At 39.3% G+C, this 22,387-nt stretch overlaps 1 protein-coding gene across 8 annotated transcripts in view; it reads right to left on the bottom strand.

Moving 5' to 3' along the window:
* The window catches only part of DUS2 (dihydrouridine synthase 2), a 72,071-nt gene that overhangs the window by 30,530 nt on the left and 19,154 nt on the right, over nucleotides 1-22,387 (bottom strand). For 6 of the 8 annotated variants that reach the window (XR_008914839.1, XR_008914840.1, XR_459484.3 and 3 more), the window contains exons 3-6: nucleotides 9,136-9,181; nucleotides 2,632-2,723; nucleotides 1,356-1,399; nucleotides 100-160 (exon numbers count right to left, since the gene is read on the bottom strand). Coding sequence is in view for 5 of the 8 variants with exons in the window: in XM_001373860.4 (XP_001373897.2) it covers nucleotides 100-160; nucleotides 1,356-1,399; nucleotides 2,632-2,723; nucleotides 9,136-9,181 (243 nt within the window). In the remaining 3 variants the exon portion in view is untranslated. Of the gene's footprint in view, nucleotides 1-99; nucleotides 161-1,355; nucleotides 1,400-2,631; nucleotides 2,724-3,712; nucleotides 3,965-3,997; nucleotides 4,474-9,135; nucleotides 9,182-22,387 lie in introns of those variants that run through there. The other 2 variants (XM_056810007.1, XM_007477217.3) reach the window with 2 other exon arrangements.

Here is a 22,387-nt window from a genome sequence, read left to right as displayed (position 1 = left end):
TACACAATACAAATACAAAAATTACACACTCTCTCTCTCACATACACACACACTGACACATCATTCTGCATTCTAAAGTAAAAGGAAATATCAGCTTACCTTGGTGGAATATTCTTTTGGACAACCCATATTAACATCAATACCAGCTACATCATTCTCTCTAAGAAAAAGAAATAGAAGGAATAAATATTTAATTCAAAGAAGGAAAAAAGCTTATGTAAGAAAGAGCAAAGGTTAATTAAGTAATGATAATTAGAGACATAGCACATGGGATAGGTGCTGGGCTTGGAATGCAAAAGACCTGAGTTCAAATCTTAAGTCACTTAACTCCATCTGCCTCTGTTTCCTCATCTGTCAAATGAGCTGGAGAAGGAAAGGTATACCACTCCATTATCCTTGCCAAGAAAATCCCAAAATGGGGTCACAGAGAATCAGACACATCTGAGAAATGACTAAACAAATGAAGTGCCATCTTTAGGAGTTACTATAGCTGGAAAACCCAAATGTCCCTAATGGTGAGGAACCTCTGTGTCTAACTTGGCTGCTCTGTCTTCTGAGAAGCCACAAACACTGCTTTTTAGAAGTCTCAAAGTGAAGCCTTCCCAGCTGCAGAAGACTTGCGGGGGGGGGGGGGGGGGGGGAGGGGGTAGACCCTTCTGACAGCCTCACAGAGTCACCTCTACACCCCACTGAAGGCCTGGAGGAGGCTCAAATTCAGAGTGTTTTCCCCACAACAACCTCCTGAGTTAGGTGGTGCCAAGGATGCCTAACTTCATTATAGAGAGGGAAACTGAGGTTCTGAGAAGGTAAATGATTTGTCCATGGTCCCACAGCTAGGAAATGTCGGATCTGGTGGTCTTTCCACAATGCAAAGGGGGGTAGAAAGCAGGTTCTCCTACCCAGTGTCATGCATATAAACAGCAGATACTCTATGAGTTCAGAAATAGCAGATGTTGAAGTATGACCCAACTTAGGAAGGGATCCACAAATCTACATTTCATTCAGTTTGCAAACAGCCAATTGGATATTGCTGTGCCTATGACTCAAAGACTGCCTCAAACTGGTATCTTTGAGGAGACAGGTTTGGAAATTTGGCCTCATCCTAACAAGGCTTGTCTACCTCTGGGCTTTGTAGGGGCACCTCAGGTGCGTGGATTTCCCCAGGCCAAGGCCTTTAAACTTACTAGAAGGAACAAGGGAGATGAGAAGGGAAAGGGCCCACTCTGGGTGGGTGCTGCTGGGTGACGTTTGGAACACCCATTAAGCAGGATCATTCCCAACACAGGGTAAAGAAACAGCTAATGCTTCTGGGCCGCCCACCCGAAAGGCAATGCAGAGCTTCAGGTAGAACTTACACCAGCTTGGCCACAGCGAGGGCTCTCTCAGCATCTGCAGATCCCTGGGGACACAAAAGGAGACGTTCATAACCAGGTGCAGCAGAGGCAGGAGTCTGGCTGCTGTTCTCTCCCAGAAGGATACTAGCACCAGATTCATTAGCTGTTGTTGAAAATACTGAGAACGTTTGAAAATTGGAGGGTTAAGCTGATGAAGATGCTTTTTAATGTTGGAAGGGTCTTTAGGAAATGCTTTTGAAAAAATACCAAGAAATGTTCAGATCAGAGAACCAAGAGAAGATCATAAACTCAGAACTGGAGGAGCCTTCAAGAGCATTCAGCCTCACCCACCACTCAACTTTCTCTGAGACCCAAAGAGACTTAACAATGTGGGCAAGGTGCCCAAGGTCACCCAGGGAGAAAGTGGCAAACCCATGAAATGCCCCCAGGTCCTCAGACTCCAAACCCAGGGGCCTTTCCCTTGTACCATACTACCTCCCAGAAGCAGAAAAAGGAAAAGAAATTTTCTCCCCCCAAACTCACCTTTCAAAAGAGGGGGAAATCTTTGGGAAATACTTTTTGGAAAAACCTAATTCCAGTCCAAAGAAACAGTTTTAGAAGATACTGATATGAAAGCCTGGGAGTGAGTAACAAGAAGTATCAGGCACTAAAGATAAATAATTCATGCTAAACAGTTGGATTATTCCTTTTAAGTATACAAAAATAAAGGGGAAAATATACCAGATTATTTCTTGGCTCAAATAAAATTCACTATAATACATATTTATAATTCTTTTTTTTTTTAACCCTTACCTTCCATCTTGGAGTCAATACTATGTATTGGCTGCAAGGCAGAAGAATGGTAAGGGCTAGGCAATGGGGGGTCAAGTGACTTGCCCAGGGTCACACAGCTGGTAAGTGGCTGAGGCCAGATTTGAACCTAGGCATATTTATAATTCTTAGAAAAACTCTATAGCTCATTTCTCAAGGGACCAGAATGGGGTCACCATAGAATAATTAATAACAGTAATGATGATGATAATGAAAACAACATTAGGTTGCATTTATATAGCACTTTTAGAATCTATAAAGTGCTTTACATATATTATCTCAGGTGATCATAAGAGAAGGGCAGGGTACCAACCAATGAAGCAAACTTTGGAAATAATAGACTTGCTGTCAAAGGTGTGAAAGTCATGTTCAGAATGTGGGTCAGCAGGAGCATCTAACAAGCAAGACAAAAACCAGGGAAGGGAAGCAACTGGGCTCTGTCGAGGTAGGGCCTTTGGTCTCTCACCATCTGAAAGACAACCTTGTTCCGCTCTCTTTCACAGGTACGGAAAATGATTCTCTCATTGGGAGCTACAAAGTCAATGGTATCCAGCACTTCTGTGTGGAAAAAAAGAAAAAAAATAGCAAAGAGGAATGCAATTTCAAAGGAAGAACAACTTTAGCCCCATGCCTGCCATCATAGTAGGCAATTAAAAATGTTTACTGATTACTAGAACTTATAGACTATCTTTTCCTGTTGGCTATTCTGAACCACTGAAGCAGAAGGATCTTTTGGCAGGGAAAGATTGGTCGCTCAAGTAAATTATCTCACAGCTGGTTTCCTCACCTGTCCAGTGAGGGAGTGGGACTAGATGACCTTTAAGGTCTTTTCTAGAACTAAAATTCTATGATACTATGGAAAAACTTATTTTATGTGAATCTGCCTCTCAGATTCTATACAGAGAGGTAGAAAGCACAAATTTCAAGAACAGAAACATCTCATTGACTCAGCACTACATATAACTAGGTCTACATGTGAGAATTTTCCAGAAAATCCTACTCGGGGTCCACAGTGACCTCCAAACCCTTGACCCCACAATTCTCTCTCAGGCCATCTCCCCAACACTAGTCACTCTCACACTTGAACCATTTCAACTCTATACCTAAATCCCTACCTGCTTGGTATATGATTGATTACACCCAGCCAAGTTTCCACATCAGATCACACCTGTCATTTGCCACCTTCACTCCTACATTCCTTTATACTTTGTTAAACAAAAAAGAATCACACAACCAGTCTGCCTGGGTCCACTACAAATTGATGTTACACAGCCTCCACTGGGTCCTCACTGCTGCTGGGCACCCCTACTCTACCTCTCTTATCAGCTCTCTACCCCGTGCTTCCCTACAGCTCTTCCAAACTTTTTCATCCCTCCTAAAACCAGTCAAGGGCTACCCCTCCCCTGACTCTCCCAGCTGAGAACTTTGCCCCCTATTTTACAGAAAAGACAGAGGCCATTCTCTATGAACTCCATCTTCTCCATCTGCTGTCACTCAGGTGCCTTCTGCCACCCTTTCCTCCTTCACATCCCTGTCTCACTCCTTACCCAGGTTAACCCATCCACTTGTTCCAGAGATCTCATTCCATCCCATCTCCTCCAACTGTCAGTCCTCTCTTCCATCCTTGCTCTTTTGCTGATTTTCAGTCTTTCCCAATGGCTCTTTCCTTACTGCTTACAATGCTTGGTCATGTTCCTCCAAGAGAAAAAATGAACCCACCTCTTACCTGATCCATCCTGATAATTATAATAGGCACCTCCATTTTCACTCTCTCTCTCTCTCTCTCTCTCTCTCTCTCTCTCTCTCTCTCTCTCTCTCTCTCAAACCCTTACTTTCTGTCTTAGAATTGATACTAAGTATCAGCACCAAGGCAGAAGAGCAGTCAGGGCTAGGCAATAGGGGATAAGCAATTTGTCCAGGGTCCCACTGCTAGAAAGAGTCTGATGTCACAATGAAACCAAGAGCTCCTGGCTCTAGGATCAGCTCTCTATCCACTAAGCCACCTAGCTACCCCTCTCATTCACCTCTTCTTTTTAAAAAATTTATTGATTTTTTTCAGTTACATGTAGAAACAATTGTTGACAATTGTTTTCTGACATTTCAGGATTCAGATTTCCAACTCTTCTGCTATTCCTGCCCCCTATCCCCATGGTAAATAGACCAAAAGAGGTTAAATCAGCATTTTCATGTAACACATATTTCAGTACTGCTTGTCATGATAGAGGACAATCACACAAACAAAAATCTCATGAAGAAAATAAAATGGAAGCTGTCATGCTCTGTTCTGATTCAGACTCCAACAGTTCCTTCTTTGGCCGTGGAGAGCATTTTCATCATGTGGTTATCTTGGAGACTGGCTGCTGATAAAGCTTTAGTCCTTCACAGCTGACCATCATATACTATTTCTATTATTCTTATTCTTATTTCACTTTGAGCAAGTTCATAGAAGTCTTCCCATTTTTTTTTTAAACCCTTACCTTCGGGATTGGAATCAATACTGGGTATTGGTTCTAAGGCAGAAGAGTGGTAAGGGCTAGGCAATGGGGGACGTATCTGAGGCCAGATTTGAACCTAGGACTTCCTGTCTCTAGGGCTGGCTATCAATCCAGAGCCACCCAGCTGCCCCCTTTCCATGTTTATAAAGCACTTGTTTCTATATATTTATTTGTTTTTTCTCCCATGACCATGAATTCCTTGAGGGAAGGAACTCTTGTTTCTTTTTGTATCCCCAGTCCTTGGCAAAGTGCCTGGCAAATAGAAGTAGCTTAATAAATGTTTAGTGATTGATAACTGAAACTTGTCCCAGTAACACTGGTAACTATTAGTGTTGTAGTGCTATCATTATAATAATTCTATTAGAGGAAGGAAGGCTCTGAAGACCTGTGGCACTTACTAGGAATGTGTTTCTGGGAAGCACTGAAAACAGGTTGCATTTGGAGTCAGAGGACCTGGGGTTTTGCTGTTTACTGTTTGTATGACCTTGGATAAGTCCAGTGCTTAGCATCATAATGACTGGCACACAGGAGGCACTTAATAAATGTTTATTCATTGATTTGATTTCACTTCTCTGAGTCTCAGGTTCCTCCTCCTAAAAATGAAGTGGTTGGAAGAGGTATGTGTAGGCTCTCAATCAGTGTCAGGTCAGGTCTCCAGGGTTTATGCACCAAGCAGAGACAATTCTGAACTAAGAAGGTAGAGGGAATTACCATGCCAGGAATCCTCTCCTCTATATGTGGCCAATAATACTATCAATCACATTTTAACCATTTCTGATGATTCAGATCTTTTCTGATCATCATTATCAATACTGATCATTGTACATGCCCAGAGGACATCTTATGTTGATTCTTTGGAAGGAAAAAAAATGGACTCCAGTGGGTTTTAGTTCAAATTAGGACCCAAGAATCACATGTACTTAAAACAATGGCTTGAAGGATTTGTTCCTGTTAGTTGTTTTTTTTGTTTATTCTGGCATTCTTCCATTAAAAATTTTTTTTTTTTAAAGCAAGCGTCTGGAAACTTTTTTCCTTCTGTCTTAAGGAGTTTCTTTCTCTGTTTCCACAATATATTAAAACTCTAAGAACTTCCAACTTCTCATCTTCACTGATAATTTAGGTATAATTAGTTATGGTTTTCTCCCATGTCACTCATTCAGATTCTGGCTCCCTGGTAGAAGCTGCTTCTTACTTGAATTGAATTAACTTTGTACAGGCTTTCCCTCCTTCCTCACCTCTTACTCATTGGATCTCCCTCTAGAGGCTTCTTCCTAAGTTGTTAGTGCTGTGTCCCCCTCTCCTGCTTTATATTTATTTTGCAAATATCCTGTATTTACTCATTTGTGAAAATATTGATATACTGCCATGTGCTCTTTCCAAAGTCACCAACAAATTCCTCTTCTTGGGATCCAAAGTCCTTCATACCTGACTTCCTTCTATCTTTCCAGACTTCTTACATCTTATTCCCCAACACAAACTCTTCAATCCTGTGACACTGGCCTCTTTCCTGGCTAAGGCACAAACATCTCTTGGCTCTGGGCCAACTTTCTCTAGTTGTTCCCTATGCCTAAAATGCTCTTTTCCTTCTCAACTCTGCTTACTGACCTCCTTAGTTTCAAGTCCCAGCTAGAATCCTACAGGAAACCTTCCCTAACCCTGTGGAAAGCTATCACCCCTGCTGTCTGACAGAGTCACAGTCTGGAGAAACGGAGGCTGCAAAGCAGCCCCCAGAAAATGAGGCTCCCACTGATCCCCCTCTGTGACTTCTCTCTCTTTAACTTCCCTCATTAATAGATGATTATTATTCTCTCTCCAACACAAAAGAAATGATATAAGAGCAAAGACTTATTTATAGAATAAATATATATCCCACCTTAATCCCTCCAGATTATTACCCTAAAAGATTACATTCACAGAATTAAAACATAAATATCATTACCCCCCCTCCTTTCCCTTTCCACAGAGTTACATTCACTCCCATTACAAGCCAGGCAAGCCAAGAACATCAATCACCTTCAAGACATACTCCACTGCAATCCAGGCAATATTGCCAGGTGCTTTAAAGTAACACAAGAAAAATGTGACTTGGAAATTGAGGAAAACCCCCAAATCTGGTCTGTCATTAAATTGCCTTCTAACCATGTACCTAGCTACAAAATGTCTTGTTACCCATCTCCTAAGTAATTGTGATTGATTGTGAAAGCTGACCAAAAGTAACTATGATTCTCCTAGGTCAGGGAGAACTAACCTCTAGATCATTCTGTTTATGTCATTCATCTATAGCAACAACGTTTTGTTGACTATCTCCTTCAGCTACACGTCTGTTGTTAAATTCTATGGAAACATATATGTAGAAAATGGATTGTGTGTCAAAGAAGTATGTAATCACTAACCAATATAATAAACGAGCCTCCATGCTATGGCAGAATGCTATGTGATGCCTACACATGTGGGACTAAACACATAGCGCTTCTCACCCCCATTACTTGACTGGATTGTCACACTTAGACGGAGTAAGCTTTCACCCTCAGAGAGACCGCTGGATGGATCTCGAAATAACCCGTCTTAATGCTAGTGCCTTCCCTTTACTAATTTTTCCTAAGCAGCATAGCTTGTTTGTCTCTCTGCCCCTTTAGATTGTGAGCTCCTTACATTGGCTGTGTTCAACAAATGATTATTGACTGACTGATTCAAGGAAGCTCTTTAAGGTCAGGGACGAGCTCCTTTTTGTAATTGCATCCCCAGCATGTACTACACTGGAGTGGTGCTCAATCAATGCTTGTTGAACCACTGATTCATCCCTGGAATGTTCTCCTCCCGCCCCCCCCCCCCCCCCCCCCCAAATCTCTTCCTTTACGGCTCAGCTCAGGTAATACTTGCTCTGCTTGGCCTTTCCTAATTCCCTCAGATAATAGTGCTTCTCCCTTTACTCAATTCTTTGTAGCTGTTCACAATCTGATCTGGACTGCAGACTTTCCAAGCCCGATTTCACACTATCCCACACCAGACATTCTACCCTCCAGGGCCCTCTCACTTTTCTCTATCTTTATTTAGGCTGTCCTGTATGCTGAGAATGTCCTCTCTTCCCTTTTGCCTGTTGAATTCTTGCCCATCCTTTAAAGTCTAACTCCAATCATTACATAAATATCACAGATACAGAGAGTTCTGGCTAAAGTCAACCACAGGCAAGAACAATTAGAAAGGAGCTCCTGTGGGGGGGACTGTGCACCATTCATCTTTATATCCCACACAGCATGTAACATAGTGTCTTGTACATCATGAGTTTTCAAAAAATGTAATGAATGTTATATGGCTTTGTTTAGCCTCCTATTGAGAAGCTTAATAGTTTAAGTAGAAGGGTTTTTGCCTTGATTAGAGCTATTTATATAACAATGCCTCTCCTAAAAAAGTTTATATAAAAATGTTTTTAACAAACAGAAACAGTTGTTAATGAAAATCTATGATGGGCTTTTTATAACAACCACCCCTAGTTATCTATTTTGTGAATTACAGTTTTTGTATGTTGAATATCCTTAAAATAAGGCATAGTTTTAAATGAAAAAAAAAGTTTCCTATGCCACAAGGATGGGTACATGATGCTAATCAAGGTAGAAACCTCAAACTGGGTAACTAACTTGTCAATAAGCTATAAACAGATCATTCTTTTTTTTTTCCCTCTCTTTTTTTAAAAAAGCTCTTGCCTACTGTCTTAATATTAATTCTAAGACAGAAAAGCTGGCAAGGGTTGGGTAATCAAGGTTAAGTGACTTGCTCAGGATCACATAGCTAGGAAGTATATGAGGCCAGATGTGATCTTAGATCCTTCCCACCCCAGGCCTGGTGTTCTATCCAATGTGCTACCTAGGTGCTCCACAGACCAAAATTCTATAAAATGTATCCCTATTTTAGCCATGAAACAGTGCTTCCTAAAATATGTAAATCTACAAATGAAAGATGTCTCCGGTATTTTGTATATTTATCAACATCTTAAGAAATCAGATTGCTCCTACAGAAATTTAAAATACAAAAGCAAAACTGAAAAAGTCTTCTATTAGTAAACACAATGCGAGTCTGCTGGCCATTCCCACAAAGAAGCCGGCATTTATTAGGGAAGAGTAAAGGAATAAATATTTATAAAGAACTAACTATGTGTCAGGAATTTTGCTACGTGCTTTACAATTATTACCTCATTCAAGCCTCACAATAAACCTAGGGGGTAGATACTATTATTATCCCCATTTTACAGATGAGGAAACAGGCAAAAAAGAGGTGAAATGAATGGACTAGGGTCACATAGCTAGCTAGTAAGTGTTAGGAGCTGGATTTTAGCTTAGGCATTCCTGCCTCTAGGCACTACCTCAAAATCATTCCCAAGGGAAAGAAAGAACAGAAGGCAATTTAAAACTGGCCAGCACTAACTGAATATGAAACAGAAAACATCCCAAACAAGAGCCAGAGAGGAACTCTGTGCTTACCATTGACAACTCTCTTGCACTGAAGCATCTTAATGTCAATCAGCTCCTGTCAAGAAAGGAAAGCATATTAAGTTAGTCCTAGGAAGGCAGAGCTCTCAGACTCAATGGGATGCTTCCAGGTATCCCTAGAGTAGTGCCTCTGCCTATGACAACCCAATTATCCCTTCCACATCATGACTTTCCCCGTCTTAGTTCAGCATAAGAAATTAAATGGCCATTTGGGGAGAGTTTTGTGGAAATCACAGATACCACAGAAAAAGTTTAGAAACTTAGAAATGCATACTCAGCCAAAATTCACAATAGGGTACCATAAGCATTCTATAAAAGAAGAAAAAATTCAGACTTCTTCTCTGGTATGGAGGACTAAAAAATTTGATGAGCATTTTCCAGATGGTGGAGTCCTTTGCCCCTCACCCTGGAGATGTGAAAAGGACAACTATACTTGAAGTAGGGTATTGGAGCTGATGGCACCAAGACCCATAATCTCTTCCTGAATCCTCTGCATTGTTCAGCCCCCAGATGGTATTGTGTGCTAAGTTCTGGATGCCACATTTTAGAAATGACATTCAGTCTGGGGCATGGACAGCCACAGAAAGGTGACCATACCCTGTCAGGGTCCTTTAAGAGAAGTGCAGATCTTTATCATGAAGAAGATAAGGTGGTGGGCTCCCGGGCTCCCTTTGGCCATTTGGAAGTGAATGTTTCTGCTTTGTCCCAGAGGGAGGAAGAAGTACTAACTACAAGATGGAAATTAAGAGGATGAGGATTTTTTGCTCAATAAGGAAGAATTTAATAACCTGAGTTGTCTGAAAATGGTATGAGCTAATAAACTGGAGGAATTCCATGTGAATTGGAATGACCTCCAGGAATTGATGCAGAATGAAAGGAGCAGAACCAGGAGAACATTGTACAGAGACTGATACACTGTGGTACAATTGAATGTAATGGACTTCTCCATTAGTGGCAATGCAGTGATCCTGAACAATTTGGAGGGATCTATGAGAAAAAAACATTATCCACATCTAGAGGAAAAACTGTGGGAGTAGAAACACAGAAGAAAAACAACTGCTTGATTACATGGGTTGAGGGGATATGATTGGGGATGTAGACTCTAAATGAACATCCTAGTGCAAACACCAACAACATGGAAATAAGTTCTGATCAAGGACACATGTAATACCCAGTGGAATTGCGCATCTACTATGGGAAGGGTTGGAGGAGGGGAGGAAGGGAAAGAATATGATTCTTGTAACCAAGGAATAATGTTCTAAATTGACTAAATAAAAATAATAAAATAAAAAAAAAGACTTCCTCAAAAAAATGGTATGAGTTGTTTGTAGAGAAGGAAGGGCAGTGAATTCCTTTTCAAGCTTTAAAGCCATTCCCTCCTTGGGGATCTTGTTGCAGAGATTCATGGTTCTCAGGGGTTGGACTAGATGATCTCTGAGGCCCCTTCCTACTCTAAGGTTCCAAGAAATATAAAAATGAGTTGGTCCAATTTAGCAACCCTCAATTTAGGGAGAAATCTGTGGCACAAATCCAAGAATCCTGGGTTGAATGTTTCTGGTTCCATCAATAAGGAAGCCCATGGTATCCTTCATTCTAACTGGCAGAGAAGTCTGGTAAGCTACAGCAGATGCAAATTCATCATGTTTTGTTTTGAAACATGCCATCTTGGGTGCCGCCTGCTTTGTTGTGTATGTTTTAGTTAATATCTCAGTTTTTTCTTCACATGCTTTTGAGCATAAACAATATACTATAAAATGAAAAAGAATGCCATATGCTCCCAAAGAAGTTTCTAACAAGTCTGAATAACCCCTTCTCTCTTCCTTGCTACTTGTCTATCCTTTTCATCTAAACTTTTTTTCCTGAAAAACACTGTGCACACACAAGGTGGGGGCACAAATCACAAAAATATCCTGTCCTGATCCAGCCATAGCACTGCTGGGTCTGTACCCCAAAGAGATAATGGACAAAAAGACTTGTACAAAAATATTCATAGCTGCGCTCTTTGTGGTGGCCAAAAAGTGGAAAATGAGGGGATGCCCATCAATTGGGGAATGGCTGAACAAATTGTGGTATATGTTGGTGATGGAATACTATTGTGCTCAAAGGAACAATAAAGTGGAGGAATTCCATGTGAACTGGAACAACCTCCAGGAAGTGATGCAGAGCGAGAGGAGCAGAACCAGGAGAACATTGTACACAGAGACAAACACACTGTGGTATAATCGAATATAATGGACTTCTCCATTAGTGGCGGTGTAATGTCCCTGCACAATCTGCAGGGATCAAGGAGAAAAAAAACACTATCCAAAAGCAGAGGACAAACTGAGGGAGTAGAAACACCAAGGAAAAGCAACTGCCTGACTACAATGGCTGAGGGGACATGACAGAGGAAAGACTCTGAGCGAACACTCTGATGCAAATACTAACAACATGGCAATGGGTTCAAGTCAAGAACACATATGATACCAGTGGAATCACACGTCGGCCACGGGGGGTGGGAGGGAGGAAAAGAAAATGATCTTTGTCTTTAATGAAAAATGCATGGAAATGATCAAATAAAATACTATAAAATTAAAAAAAAATTAAAAAAAAAATATCCTGTCCAAATCCGGGCAGAGTTCAGGCAGCAAAATTAGTTGCATTAACTTTTGCCAATTATGTCACTTCCCTGCTCCACAAACTTCAATGACTCTCTCCTTTTGAGTGGATAAAACACAAACTCCTTAGCCTGGGAGGACCCTCCAAAACCTGGCTCCGATCTACCTTTCCAGCTTTATTTCACATTACCCCTGCCACACCTCAAACTCATCATGCTTTTATCTCACTTAAGCAAGTCATTTTCTTGTGCTTGGAATGCAATCCCCCCCATTGTTTTCCCATGGTAGTACTCCTATTCCTACAAAACTCAGAGTTTAGCTGCTATCTCCTCCATGAAACTTTCCTTGGTCACCTTGGCTGAAAGTATTTTCCTTCCTTTCTCAACTTTTTCTATAGCATTTTGTCTGGATTCTTTTAGGCTTGTCACCATGTCTATAGACACAATGTGAGTCCCTGGGGCATGTTTTCTTTGTACCTTTATCAGTGACCAGAGTGTTCAATGTGTAGATGCTGGACCAAGGTCTATGGAATTTAATCATTGGCTGACATCAATAATCATTCCAGCATTTTTGACAATCTATAACATCTTTCTTTTATAATAATTTCAATTGATGTTTTCTGTTTCTTACATCATCATAGTGTAATATCTTTTTTTAAACAATCAGTGGAACCAAGGATGATTTCAGAAAGAGTTGGAAAGACCTGCATAAACTGATGCAGATTGAAATAAGCAGAACTAGAAAAACATTGTGCACAGTAACAGCAATACTGTGGAATGATCAAATGTGAAAGATTTTGCTACTAACACCAATATGATGATCCAGAACAATTTTTAGGGACTTATGAAAAAGAATACTATCCACTTCCAGAGTTCCAGAGAAAGAACTTTTGGAGTAAGGTTGCAGATGGAAGCATATTATTTATCACTTGTTTGTTTAGGCATATGTTTTAGGGTTTTGGTTTTATTCATTTACCAAAATGAATAATATAGAAACATGTTTTGTGTGATAATACTGAATAAGCTGGACTGAATTGCTTGACAGCTCCGGGAGCAGGGAGGGAAGATGGGAGGGAGACAATTTGGATTATATAACTTCAGAAAACTCATGTGGAAATTTGTTATTAAAACAAACAAAACAAACAAACAAACAAATAAATAAATCAGTGGAACCAGGTAGTAGGAGACCATTCAGCTTGCCACTAAATAACTTAGTGTTGGGATCACCACCTCATTTCCTGTTCCTGTGCCTAACAAAGGAAGGTCTGGAGATGCAAGCAGATTCCCAGCTTTGTTAAAGAAAAAGAAAGAAATGGATCCAAGGACAATCTTGGAGAATTCTTGTAGGGTCTTCTGGGTAACAATAACATTCATTAATGCCAGGAGTGACTCTGTGCTGCTGAGTCTATTCTACTTGATTTTATAAGACAGAAGCAGCATGGAGGAGGGAAGGAAACACTGGCCTTGGAGTCAGGCATCCCAGGGGAGGATGCTGGCTTAAGCACTCATTGACTAGCCATAGGGCTCTAGTCAACTTCTCTGAGCTCCAGTTTCCTCACATAAAATGAGGATAAAAGTGTGAAAATGAAACACAGACCCTTGTAACAATTTTGTGGAGCTAATATTATCTCCCTTTTATTAGAGATGAGGAATCAGAGACATGAAGAATTCCTTTAATAAAGTCCTACGGTAACTTCCTAAGTTGACCTGATCAAGAAGCTATGGAAAAAGCCCTAGTCCTGGTGTGGAATCAGAGATCATGGATTCAAATCCTGTTTCTATTATTTTGGTGCCCACATAATCCAGCAAAATCTCTTTGCCTTCCTAGGCCTCAGCTTTCTCTTTATGGAAGTGATGGTCTTGGAGATGATCTCCAAGTTCCCTTCCAGCTCAAAACCCTACCATCAGTTCCACCAGTTCTGATGGAGGTGGACATTCCATGCGGGCTCCTTCCACTAGAGGGTAGCACATCCCTTTCTTTGACAGCCACAGAGGGGAAAGACCAAGTTACTCCTCTCTTTTCTTTGAATGCAATCATTGTACTTTTTACTTTAGGCTAAATTATTTAGAGTCCTGGGCCTCAGATGCTCTATTTGTTATATTTATAAACCATTGTAACCTTCCCAAAGTATATGTTTTACAGTATCAAAGGTTCAAATTCAAGCTAAGCCTGGGGAAAGGGGATAGCAAGGGATAACAAAAATACAGTCAATAGCCAAATAAAATAAATCATAAAGATGAATGCCAGTGGCTTTCTAATTAAATACTGACTTCACAAATATTTCCTCATTTGATCCAAACACAACCTTCTGAAGTGGTGAGGGCAAATATTGCCTTTCCCTTAACAGATTAGAACATAAATTCTGTGACAATCACTTGCCCAGAGAGTTAAGCACCTTTCACACAGTAAGCTTTTGATAATATAATACAGCAAATATTAAGCACCTCCAGGCTACAAAGCACTATGGTGGCCAGTAGAAACATACAGATAGCTAAAATATACCAAGAAATAGGCCTGAAAAAGCAGGCTGTTGTCAAAGAGAAAATGGGGGAAGGGTTTCTAGGGGAGTCAGCCTTTAAAGAAGGAAGAGAAATTTTACAGGTGATAGGAGGGATAACTTGACCAAATGGACCAAATGACATCCATGTTCACGGGCAGTTCAGTGCCTAGTGTTGTTGGCACAGACAGTGAATGAAAACAAGAAAGTTTTGGAAGACAGAGTGGCAAGCTGGTTGTGGGGCTTGAAAGCCAGGCAGAAAAATGAAGTGGTTACTTCCATGGGTGAAAGATGATTCTGGACAGATTGGAGGGATAAATAAATGGAAGTATCTTAAGAGAAATGAAGACAACAGTTTAACAAATGTTGAAGTGAAGTGGCAGATGCTAGACTTGAACTCCTATACTCTTCTACTTTTTTCTCTCATCTCTTTTCTTCCCCATTCCCCCCTCCTTTGGTTCTTTCTTCTTCCTTCCTTCTCTCCCTCCCTTCTCTTTCTCTCTCTCTTTCTTTCTTTTCTTTCTTCAAAGAAAAGACTGGTGAGTTGGAACTCTACTCAACACTAGTGATCTGTATTTGATGGGATTTATTTCCATTCCTCAACTTCTTTTTTTTCTTCACCCAGCCCCTGGATCTCATGTTCTTACTTTCCTTTTCCTCTTTCAGATCTATTCTCTGAAGTTAGAGTTTGTTTTTGCTAATGTCTAATTGTTCCATAAATCTACTCTCTCTCTTCATCCCATCTTCCTTCTCCCTGTTTCCACCTGCTTCTTTTTTGGGTTGGATGCATTTCTCCTCTCAAATCTGCATGTGTAGGTATATACAGTATGCTTTTATCCCTCCTTTATCGGCTGAAACAAAAGTGATGTTCACATATAAACCTACTTCTCCTAACCCTTTCACTGTGTTTGCATAGTTCTTTCATGCACCTCAGATAGTAAGTTATCTCCTTCATTCCTCTTCCTTCTCTAGTATATTTTTTTCCTTCCCTTCTCTTTCTTAAAACTATTAAAACCCAGAAAAATTACTCTCACCATGATAATATAATGCTTACAGAGGAAGCTAAGTCTCTCTCTGTCTCTCTCTGTCTCTGTCTCTGTCTTTCTCTCTCTCTCTCCCCTCCCCCCAAGCAATGTTTTAATTCTTTCCAATTACATGTAAAGATAATTTTTGACATTCATTTCTCAACATTTTGAGTTCCAAATTCTCTTCTTCCTTTCCCCTCTCCCTGAGAAGGTAAGCAATTTGATATTAGTTATACATGAAAGCCAGGTTTTCTTGCCTTACTTCTGAGTTGGGTCATGGGCATGCCTGGATCTATATAATTTCTTTATCACTGGGGTTTTCTTTTGTTTACGCCTTTTTCCAGCTTTACTACCTGAATGTGCCTTTGTGTCTGGGATAGGCTTTGTGTATTGAAATGAGTGGTGAGGCCTACTTTCGGCCTAATACAGACACGTATGAGGTCCTGACACTACTTCTTCTTTGTATCAGGGTGATGGGTTCTTTAAGGACCTCCAGGCAGCTCAGGCCAGTGAGATGCTCTGGTGCAGCACAATCTGTAATGGTTGCTTCCATAGACTGATTGTTGCTTTTTTAGTGCGAGGCCTGAAGGCTCCCAATCCCCAGGCTGAGGTCAGAGCAACAAAGATATAGGCTCCAGGATTCCCTAGTTTGTTCTTGGTCTTTGCATTGTACAGTATTCAAGCTCTGTGTTCTTGGTTCAGGCTTTCCTGACTAGACCCTCTCTAGTGCTTGCAAGCTTCTATCTATCTCCTTGTGGAGACTTGGGTAGGAAAAAAATGCACCAACAACAGTTTCTACTCAGATCACTTGGACATTACTCAGGCTGGTGTTCTTTTTATTCATAATTATCAGAGTAGTTATATGAGAATTGGGCTATTCTGTTCCTATTTACTTGGCTATTTGAGGTCTCTGGCCTTTAACTTTAAAAGTCAGTTTTCTATAAATGAATCCACAAATAATTGAAGATACCATCAACCCCAAGGTGAAGAGTATGAAACAGAGTTGACATTTATATTAGAAAACAATTTTTTAAATGGGGGAAAAATCAATTAGAACTATGCTTTCAAAATATCCTTTGTTATTACCATCACAAAAGATAAATGATGCCTCTATAGCATGTTCCTCTTCAAGAAGGACTACCTACAGTGTTTCCCCTTCTAGACACTTCAATGGAGTCTTGACCTTTCCTTCTTATGATTTTCTAACTTCTTTGATGCCCACGGGGAAATGCTTTAAACATTAGCAAAGTGTCAACTGAGCCAAATGAAGCAGGATATTGCTTACAGTTCTGTGCATGAACACCAGAAGGACTGAAATTTAAAAATAAAAAATATCTTGAAGGATCAACCTGTGCCAATTGAAATAGGTCATTTAAAAAAAATCCATAAGGCAAAGAAAATACAAATAATAGGATGAAAATTTTAATTTCAAAATAAATTTTGGTGTCCATTGACCCACTTGGCTCTTCTAGTGTAAATATTAGACTAGTTATTATCAGTTAACAGAATCATCATAAGCCGTGTCTTCTTGTAGGGTCTGAAAAAGTGCCAGGCATTTATTAACAATCTCTTTCTTTTCTCATCGGGATTTCATTGGCATAAGAAGTTTTCAAGGAGGAAAGGCCCAAACCTATACAGACAGGCATTTATTTTGCAACTTACAGAATTAAAAAAGTAGTTTGGGACTCTGAGACATAACTGGCATTCCCAGAGTTACACAATGTCAATGTGTAATGTCAATGCCCCAGGACCTCCTGGCTCTGAGGCTATCTTTCTGTCCCTTATGCCAAGTTGCCTTAACATATATAAATTCTCTCGACGTGTGTGTGTGTGTGTGTGTGTACACCTTTCTCTCTCTCTCACCCTACACATTCTCTGTATATACACACATACACCCCACAACTCTCTCTGCCCAAATACATGCACACAAGTCTAGCTGTGGTTACGCAGACACGCAGGCACACAGACACCGCGCTCTCTGTATGTGGACTTACCTAAGTGCAGACGTGTGCTTATGTGCACACACTCACACACCCCTCTCCCCAAGCACAGAGAACCACACAGCAGAAAGGAAGGAACTCGGGAGCAGTTAGGGTTTCAGAGCAAAGAATACGTATTTACCAAGCAATTTTTAGAAATGTAAACAAACACTGGTAATAAGCCATATGTCAAACCATGTGGGAGTGGTGGTACACATCATGCAGTTCGCATGGCATGGAATATTACAGCGCCAGGAGAAATGACAAACAGGAAACACAGCAAAATACAGTCTTCCTCTTCTCGCCCCTGCCTCAGCTGAGGGGACTTCAATATCTGCATTCTGACGACCCTCACAGATCTGGCTTCCTTCGCTTCCATGATCTGCATCTTCGTCCTGTCTTGAGCCATGCCCCCCACCCTGCCTCGGACTGTCCTTCCATTCTCCATTGTTGGGACAGGGCTGCCAACTCTTCCTGTCATTCCCCATGGCCCCTCCACACTTTCCCAGGTAATAATTAATTACTGCTCTGGCTTCAGGCTTCTCTTTTCGAAATCCAGACCTGACAGGGAGCCAGGCCAACTTTACACCACAGTCCTTTCCCCTTGAGGCCTTTGGCTCCTGCGCTTATCTACATCCATCTACTTCCAAACTGCATCTCAGAATTCTGCCAACTGTCCAGCTTCCCCACCACTTCCTGTGCCATATGCCCCACTGAACACAGACAGAAGAAGTCATGCCACTATGTTGTCTACTACACGTTTGGGTTATCTTATTGTTTTAAATTTACATATTTGAATTATCTTTTTTTTTTGTAACCATTACTTTCTATTCTAGTAACAACTCTAAGAGAGAAAAGCAATTGGGAAAATGAGGTTAAGTGACTTGCCCAGGGTCACACAATTAGGAAGTATCTAAGGTCAAATTTGAACCCAGGTTCTTCTGACATCAGGCCAGGAGTCCTATCCACTGAACCACCTAGCTGCTCCTTGCATTGTTTTTTTATTTTAAAAATTATTCCAAATTTTATGAAATCTAACAAAAGAAGCATTTCCATATATAAAGAAAAAGAAGATGGTATATCTCCTATATATTTAGCTTACTTTTCTTCATTTCAAATAATAAATCCCATCCATAAGCATCCTATCCCTTCCCTTCCCTCCCCACATTACAAAATATTTCAAGGCAGCCTTTCGTTTTTCACCTTTCTTTTCACTTTCTGGAGTACATTCACAGCTTATCCTTCCAGCATTAATTCTGTAGTTGTGTATAATGTTCTCTTGGGTCTACTCATTTTCATTGTTCATTATCTCATATAGTTCTTTCCAAGTTTTTTAAAATCTGTTTTAAAGTCTGTTGATTGTTTTTTATGGCACAGTAGTATTCCATCACAATCATACCAAAATTTGTACAGTCATTCCTCAATTGATGGGCATCCCTTCAATTTCCAATTCTTTACTATCATAAAGAGAACTGCTATAAATATTCTGGAACATATGGTTCTAAGGCAGAAGAGTGGTAAGGGCTAGGCAATAGGGGTTAAGTTAATTGCCCTGGGTCACACAGCTAGGAAGTATCTGATGTCATATTTGAACCCAGGACCTGTGGTCTCAATTTACTGAGCCACCCAGCTGCCCCCTATCTCTGGTTATTTTAAATGGAATATCTCTTTCTATTTCTTCTTGTAGGACTTTGTCAGTAGTATCTAAAAATGCTGAAAATTTATGTGGATTTATTTTATATCCTGGAACTTTGTTAAAATTATTTATAGTTTCAACTAACTTTTTAGTTGAATTTCTAGGATTTTCCACATATACCATCATGTCATCAGCAAATAGTTTTATTACCTCTTTGCGCATTCTGATTACTTCAATTTATTTTTCTTCCCTTATTGCTACTGCTAGCATTTTAAGACTATGTGAAATAATAATATTGGTGATAATGGACATCCTGGTTTCATTATTGATCTTATTGGGAAGAGTCTAGCTTCTTCCCATTATAGATAACACTTGCTGATAGTTTTAGGTATACTTTGTATCATTAAAAAAAATTTTTTTTTAAACCCTTACCTTCCATCTTGGAAGAGTGGTAAGGGCTGGGTAATGGGGGTTAAGTGACTTGCCCAGGGTCACACATGCTTTGTATCATTTTTAAGAAAAAATCCACTTATACCAAAGTTTTCCAGTGATTTTAATAGGAGTGAATATTGCATTTTGTCAAAGACTGTTTCTGCATCTATTGATATAATCATATAGTTTTTGTTACTTTTGTTACTGATAGTATCAATTATGTTGATAGTTTTCCTTATATTACATCCCTGCATTCCTGGTATAAATACTATTTGGTCACAATGTATTATTATCTTTGTAACATATCATTTTAGTCTCCTAACTAGTATTTTGTTTAGGATTTTTACATCCATATTCATTTATGAGATTGGTCTGTAATTTTCTTTCTCTGTTTTTGCTCTCCCTGGTTTAGATATCAATACCAAAATTTGCTACATAAAAGGAGTTTTGTAAAACTCCTTTACCAGTTATTTAAAATAATTTGTTTAATACTGAAATTTGTTGATCCTTAAATGTTTGGTAGAATTCACTTGTAAATCCATCTGGTCCTGATGCATTTTCCTTAAGACGTTAATTTATGGCTTGTCAACTTTTTTTTTTTAAAACCCTTACCTTCCGTCTTGGAGTCAATACTGTGTATTGGCTCCAAGGCAGAAGAGTGGTAAGGGCTAGGCAATGGGGGTCAAGTGACTTGCCCAGGGTCACACAGCTGGGAAGTGTCTGAGGCCAGATTTGAACCTAGGACCTCCCGTCTCTAGGGCTAGCTCTCAATCCACTAAGCTACCCAGCTGCCCCCAACTTTTTTTTTTTTTAAATAGGCTTATTCTATTTCTTGCTCTGATAGTGTAGATAGTTTGTTTGGGGTTTTTTGAGGGATATTTTAAAATTTCTCTTTCATTGTTAAATTCGTTTTCATATACTTGAGCAAATAACTCCTAATAATTGCTTTAATTTCATCTTCATTCACTCTTTTCATCTTTAATGCTAGAAATTTGATTTTCTTTTCTCTTTCTAATAGATTAACCAATGGCTTTTAAATTTTATTGATTTTTTTCATAAAACCAACTCTTAGATTTATTTATTAATTCAAAGGTTTTCTTATACTGAATTTTATTGACCTTGCTTTTAATTTTTAGAATTTCTAATTTGGTGCTTAGTTGAGGATTTTTAATTTGTCCTTATTCTAGTTTTTTAATCACATTCCCAATGCATCAATCCTTCCTTTCTCTATTTTATTAATATAAGTATTTAGAGATACATATTTTCTTCTAAATACCGCTTTTGATGTATCCCGTAGGTTTAGGTATGTTGTCTCATTATTATCATTCTCTTTAATTAAATTATTTATTGTTTCAATAATTTGTTCTTTAACCTACTCATTCTTTTAATATTAAGTTTTTTAAGGAATTGTTGGGTAGCTCAGTTGATTGAGAGCCAGGCCTAGAGACAGAAGGTCCTAGGTTCAAATTTGCCCTCAGACACTTCCTAGCTATATGATCCTGGGCAAGTCACTTAACCCCCATTGCCTAGCCCTTACCATTCTTCTGCCTTAGAATCAATATTGATTCTAAGGTGGAAGGTAAGGGTTTAAAAAAAAGATTAAGTTATTTAGTCTCCAATTAGTTTTTACTTTTTGTTTCCATGGTTCCTTATTATATTTAATTTTTATTGTGTTATGGTTGGTCTGAGAAGGTTGCATTTAAATTTCTGCTTTTCTACATTTAACTATAATATTTTTGTGCCCTAATACATGGTCAATTTTTGTGAAAGTGCCATGTACCCCTAAGAAAGTATACTCTTTTTTGTTCTCATTCAATTCTCTCCATAGTTATAATATTTAACTCATCTAAGATTCTATTCATCTCCTTGACTTCTTTCTTATTTATTTTTTGTTTACATTTATCCAGTTCTGAGAAGCCAAGATTGAAGTCCCCCACTATTATCCCTTTCCTGTATTCCTATCTGTAATTCATTTAATTTCTCCTTTAAAAATTTAGATGCTATAACAATTGATGCATAGAGATTTAAAATTGATAATGCCTTGTTATCTATAGTACTTTTAAACATAACATACCCTCTTTGTTTATCTTTTTTGATTACATCTATTTTAGCTTTAACTTGATTGCTACTCTTGCTTTCTTTGTATCAGCTGGGGCATAGCATATTCTGCTCCAGCCCTTTATTTTTATTCTACATATGTCTCTCATTGTTAAGTGTGGTTCTTGTAAACAACATATTATTGAATTTGATTTTTTAAAATTCATTCTGCTACTTTTCATTTTATGGGTGAATTCATTCCATTCACATTCAATATCATGATTGCTTATATATTTCCCTCCATTCTGTTTTTCCTCACTATTTGTCCTCTTTATTTCTTTGTGCTGTATCCCTCCTCAGATGTCCAATTTCTTCTGTCCGTTATTTCTCTAATTTGCATACCTTCTTAGAAATCTTCCCTTATTCTTTCTCTTTGCCATTCTAATTCCAAATCGGCCCACTTTTCTAAAGGTCTTTTCCTTTTCTTTTCTTCTTCACCTTTTAGTTCTTATTATGTCTGCCCTTCTAAAAGTCTCTATCTTATCCCTCCTACTATATCTCTATTTCTTGATATGGGTTTGATTCTAAAAATCTTTCCCTTATGTTATTCTAAGAGTCCCTCCCTTATCCCCTTGCCTTACCACCACCCCCATGCCCCAGTGTCTAGATATGTACTCCCTTCTCAGTATCCCTTCTTTTTCTTATTCCCTTACCATCTTCTCTTTTAATATACTTTTCCTTCTCTTAATCCCTCAGGTCCTTAAGCCCTTGGATTAGTCTTCACTAACCAGCTTTCTATCCCACACATCTCAGCAACTATTTCGATCTTTCCTTTCTTAAGGCACTTTCCCCTCTTCTCTTTTATTGCAAAAAACTGATGTTGTCCACCATCAGCTTCCCTGTTCCTCAGTACTACACTCTAGATGACCTCAACTGTACCTCCTACTCTATCCTCCTTTGCTTTGTCTCTGAGGTCTAGATGGCCCTTTTCCTTTCAAACACCACCAAATGCCATCATACCCTTGATCCCATGTACTTCT

Source organism: Monodelphis domestica, chromosome 1 (genome assembly GCF_027887165.1).
Source record: "Monodelphis domestica isolate mMonDom1 chromosome 1, mMonDom1.pri, whole genome shotgun sequence".
Classification (NCBI taxonomy): domain Eukaryota; kingdom Metazoa; phylum Chordata; class Mammalia; order Didelphimorphia; family Didelphidae; genus Monodelphis; species Monodelphis domestica.
This window is presented reverse-complemented; position numbering and strand designations above follow the sequence as displayed.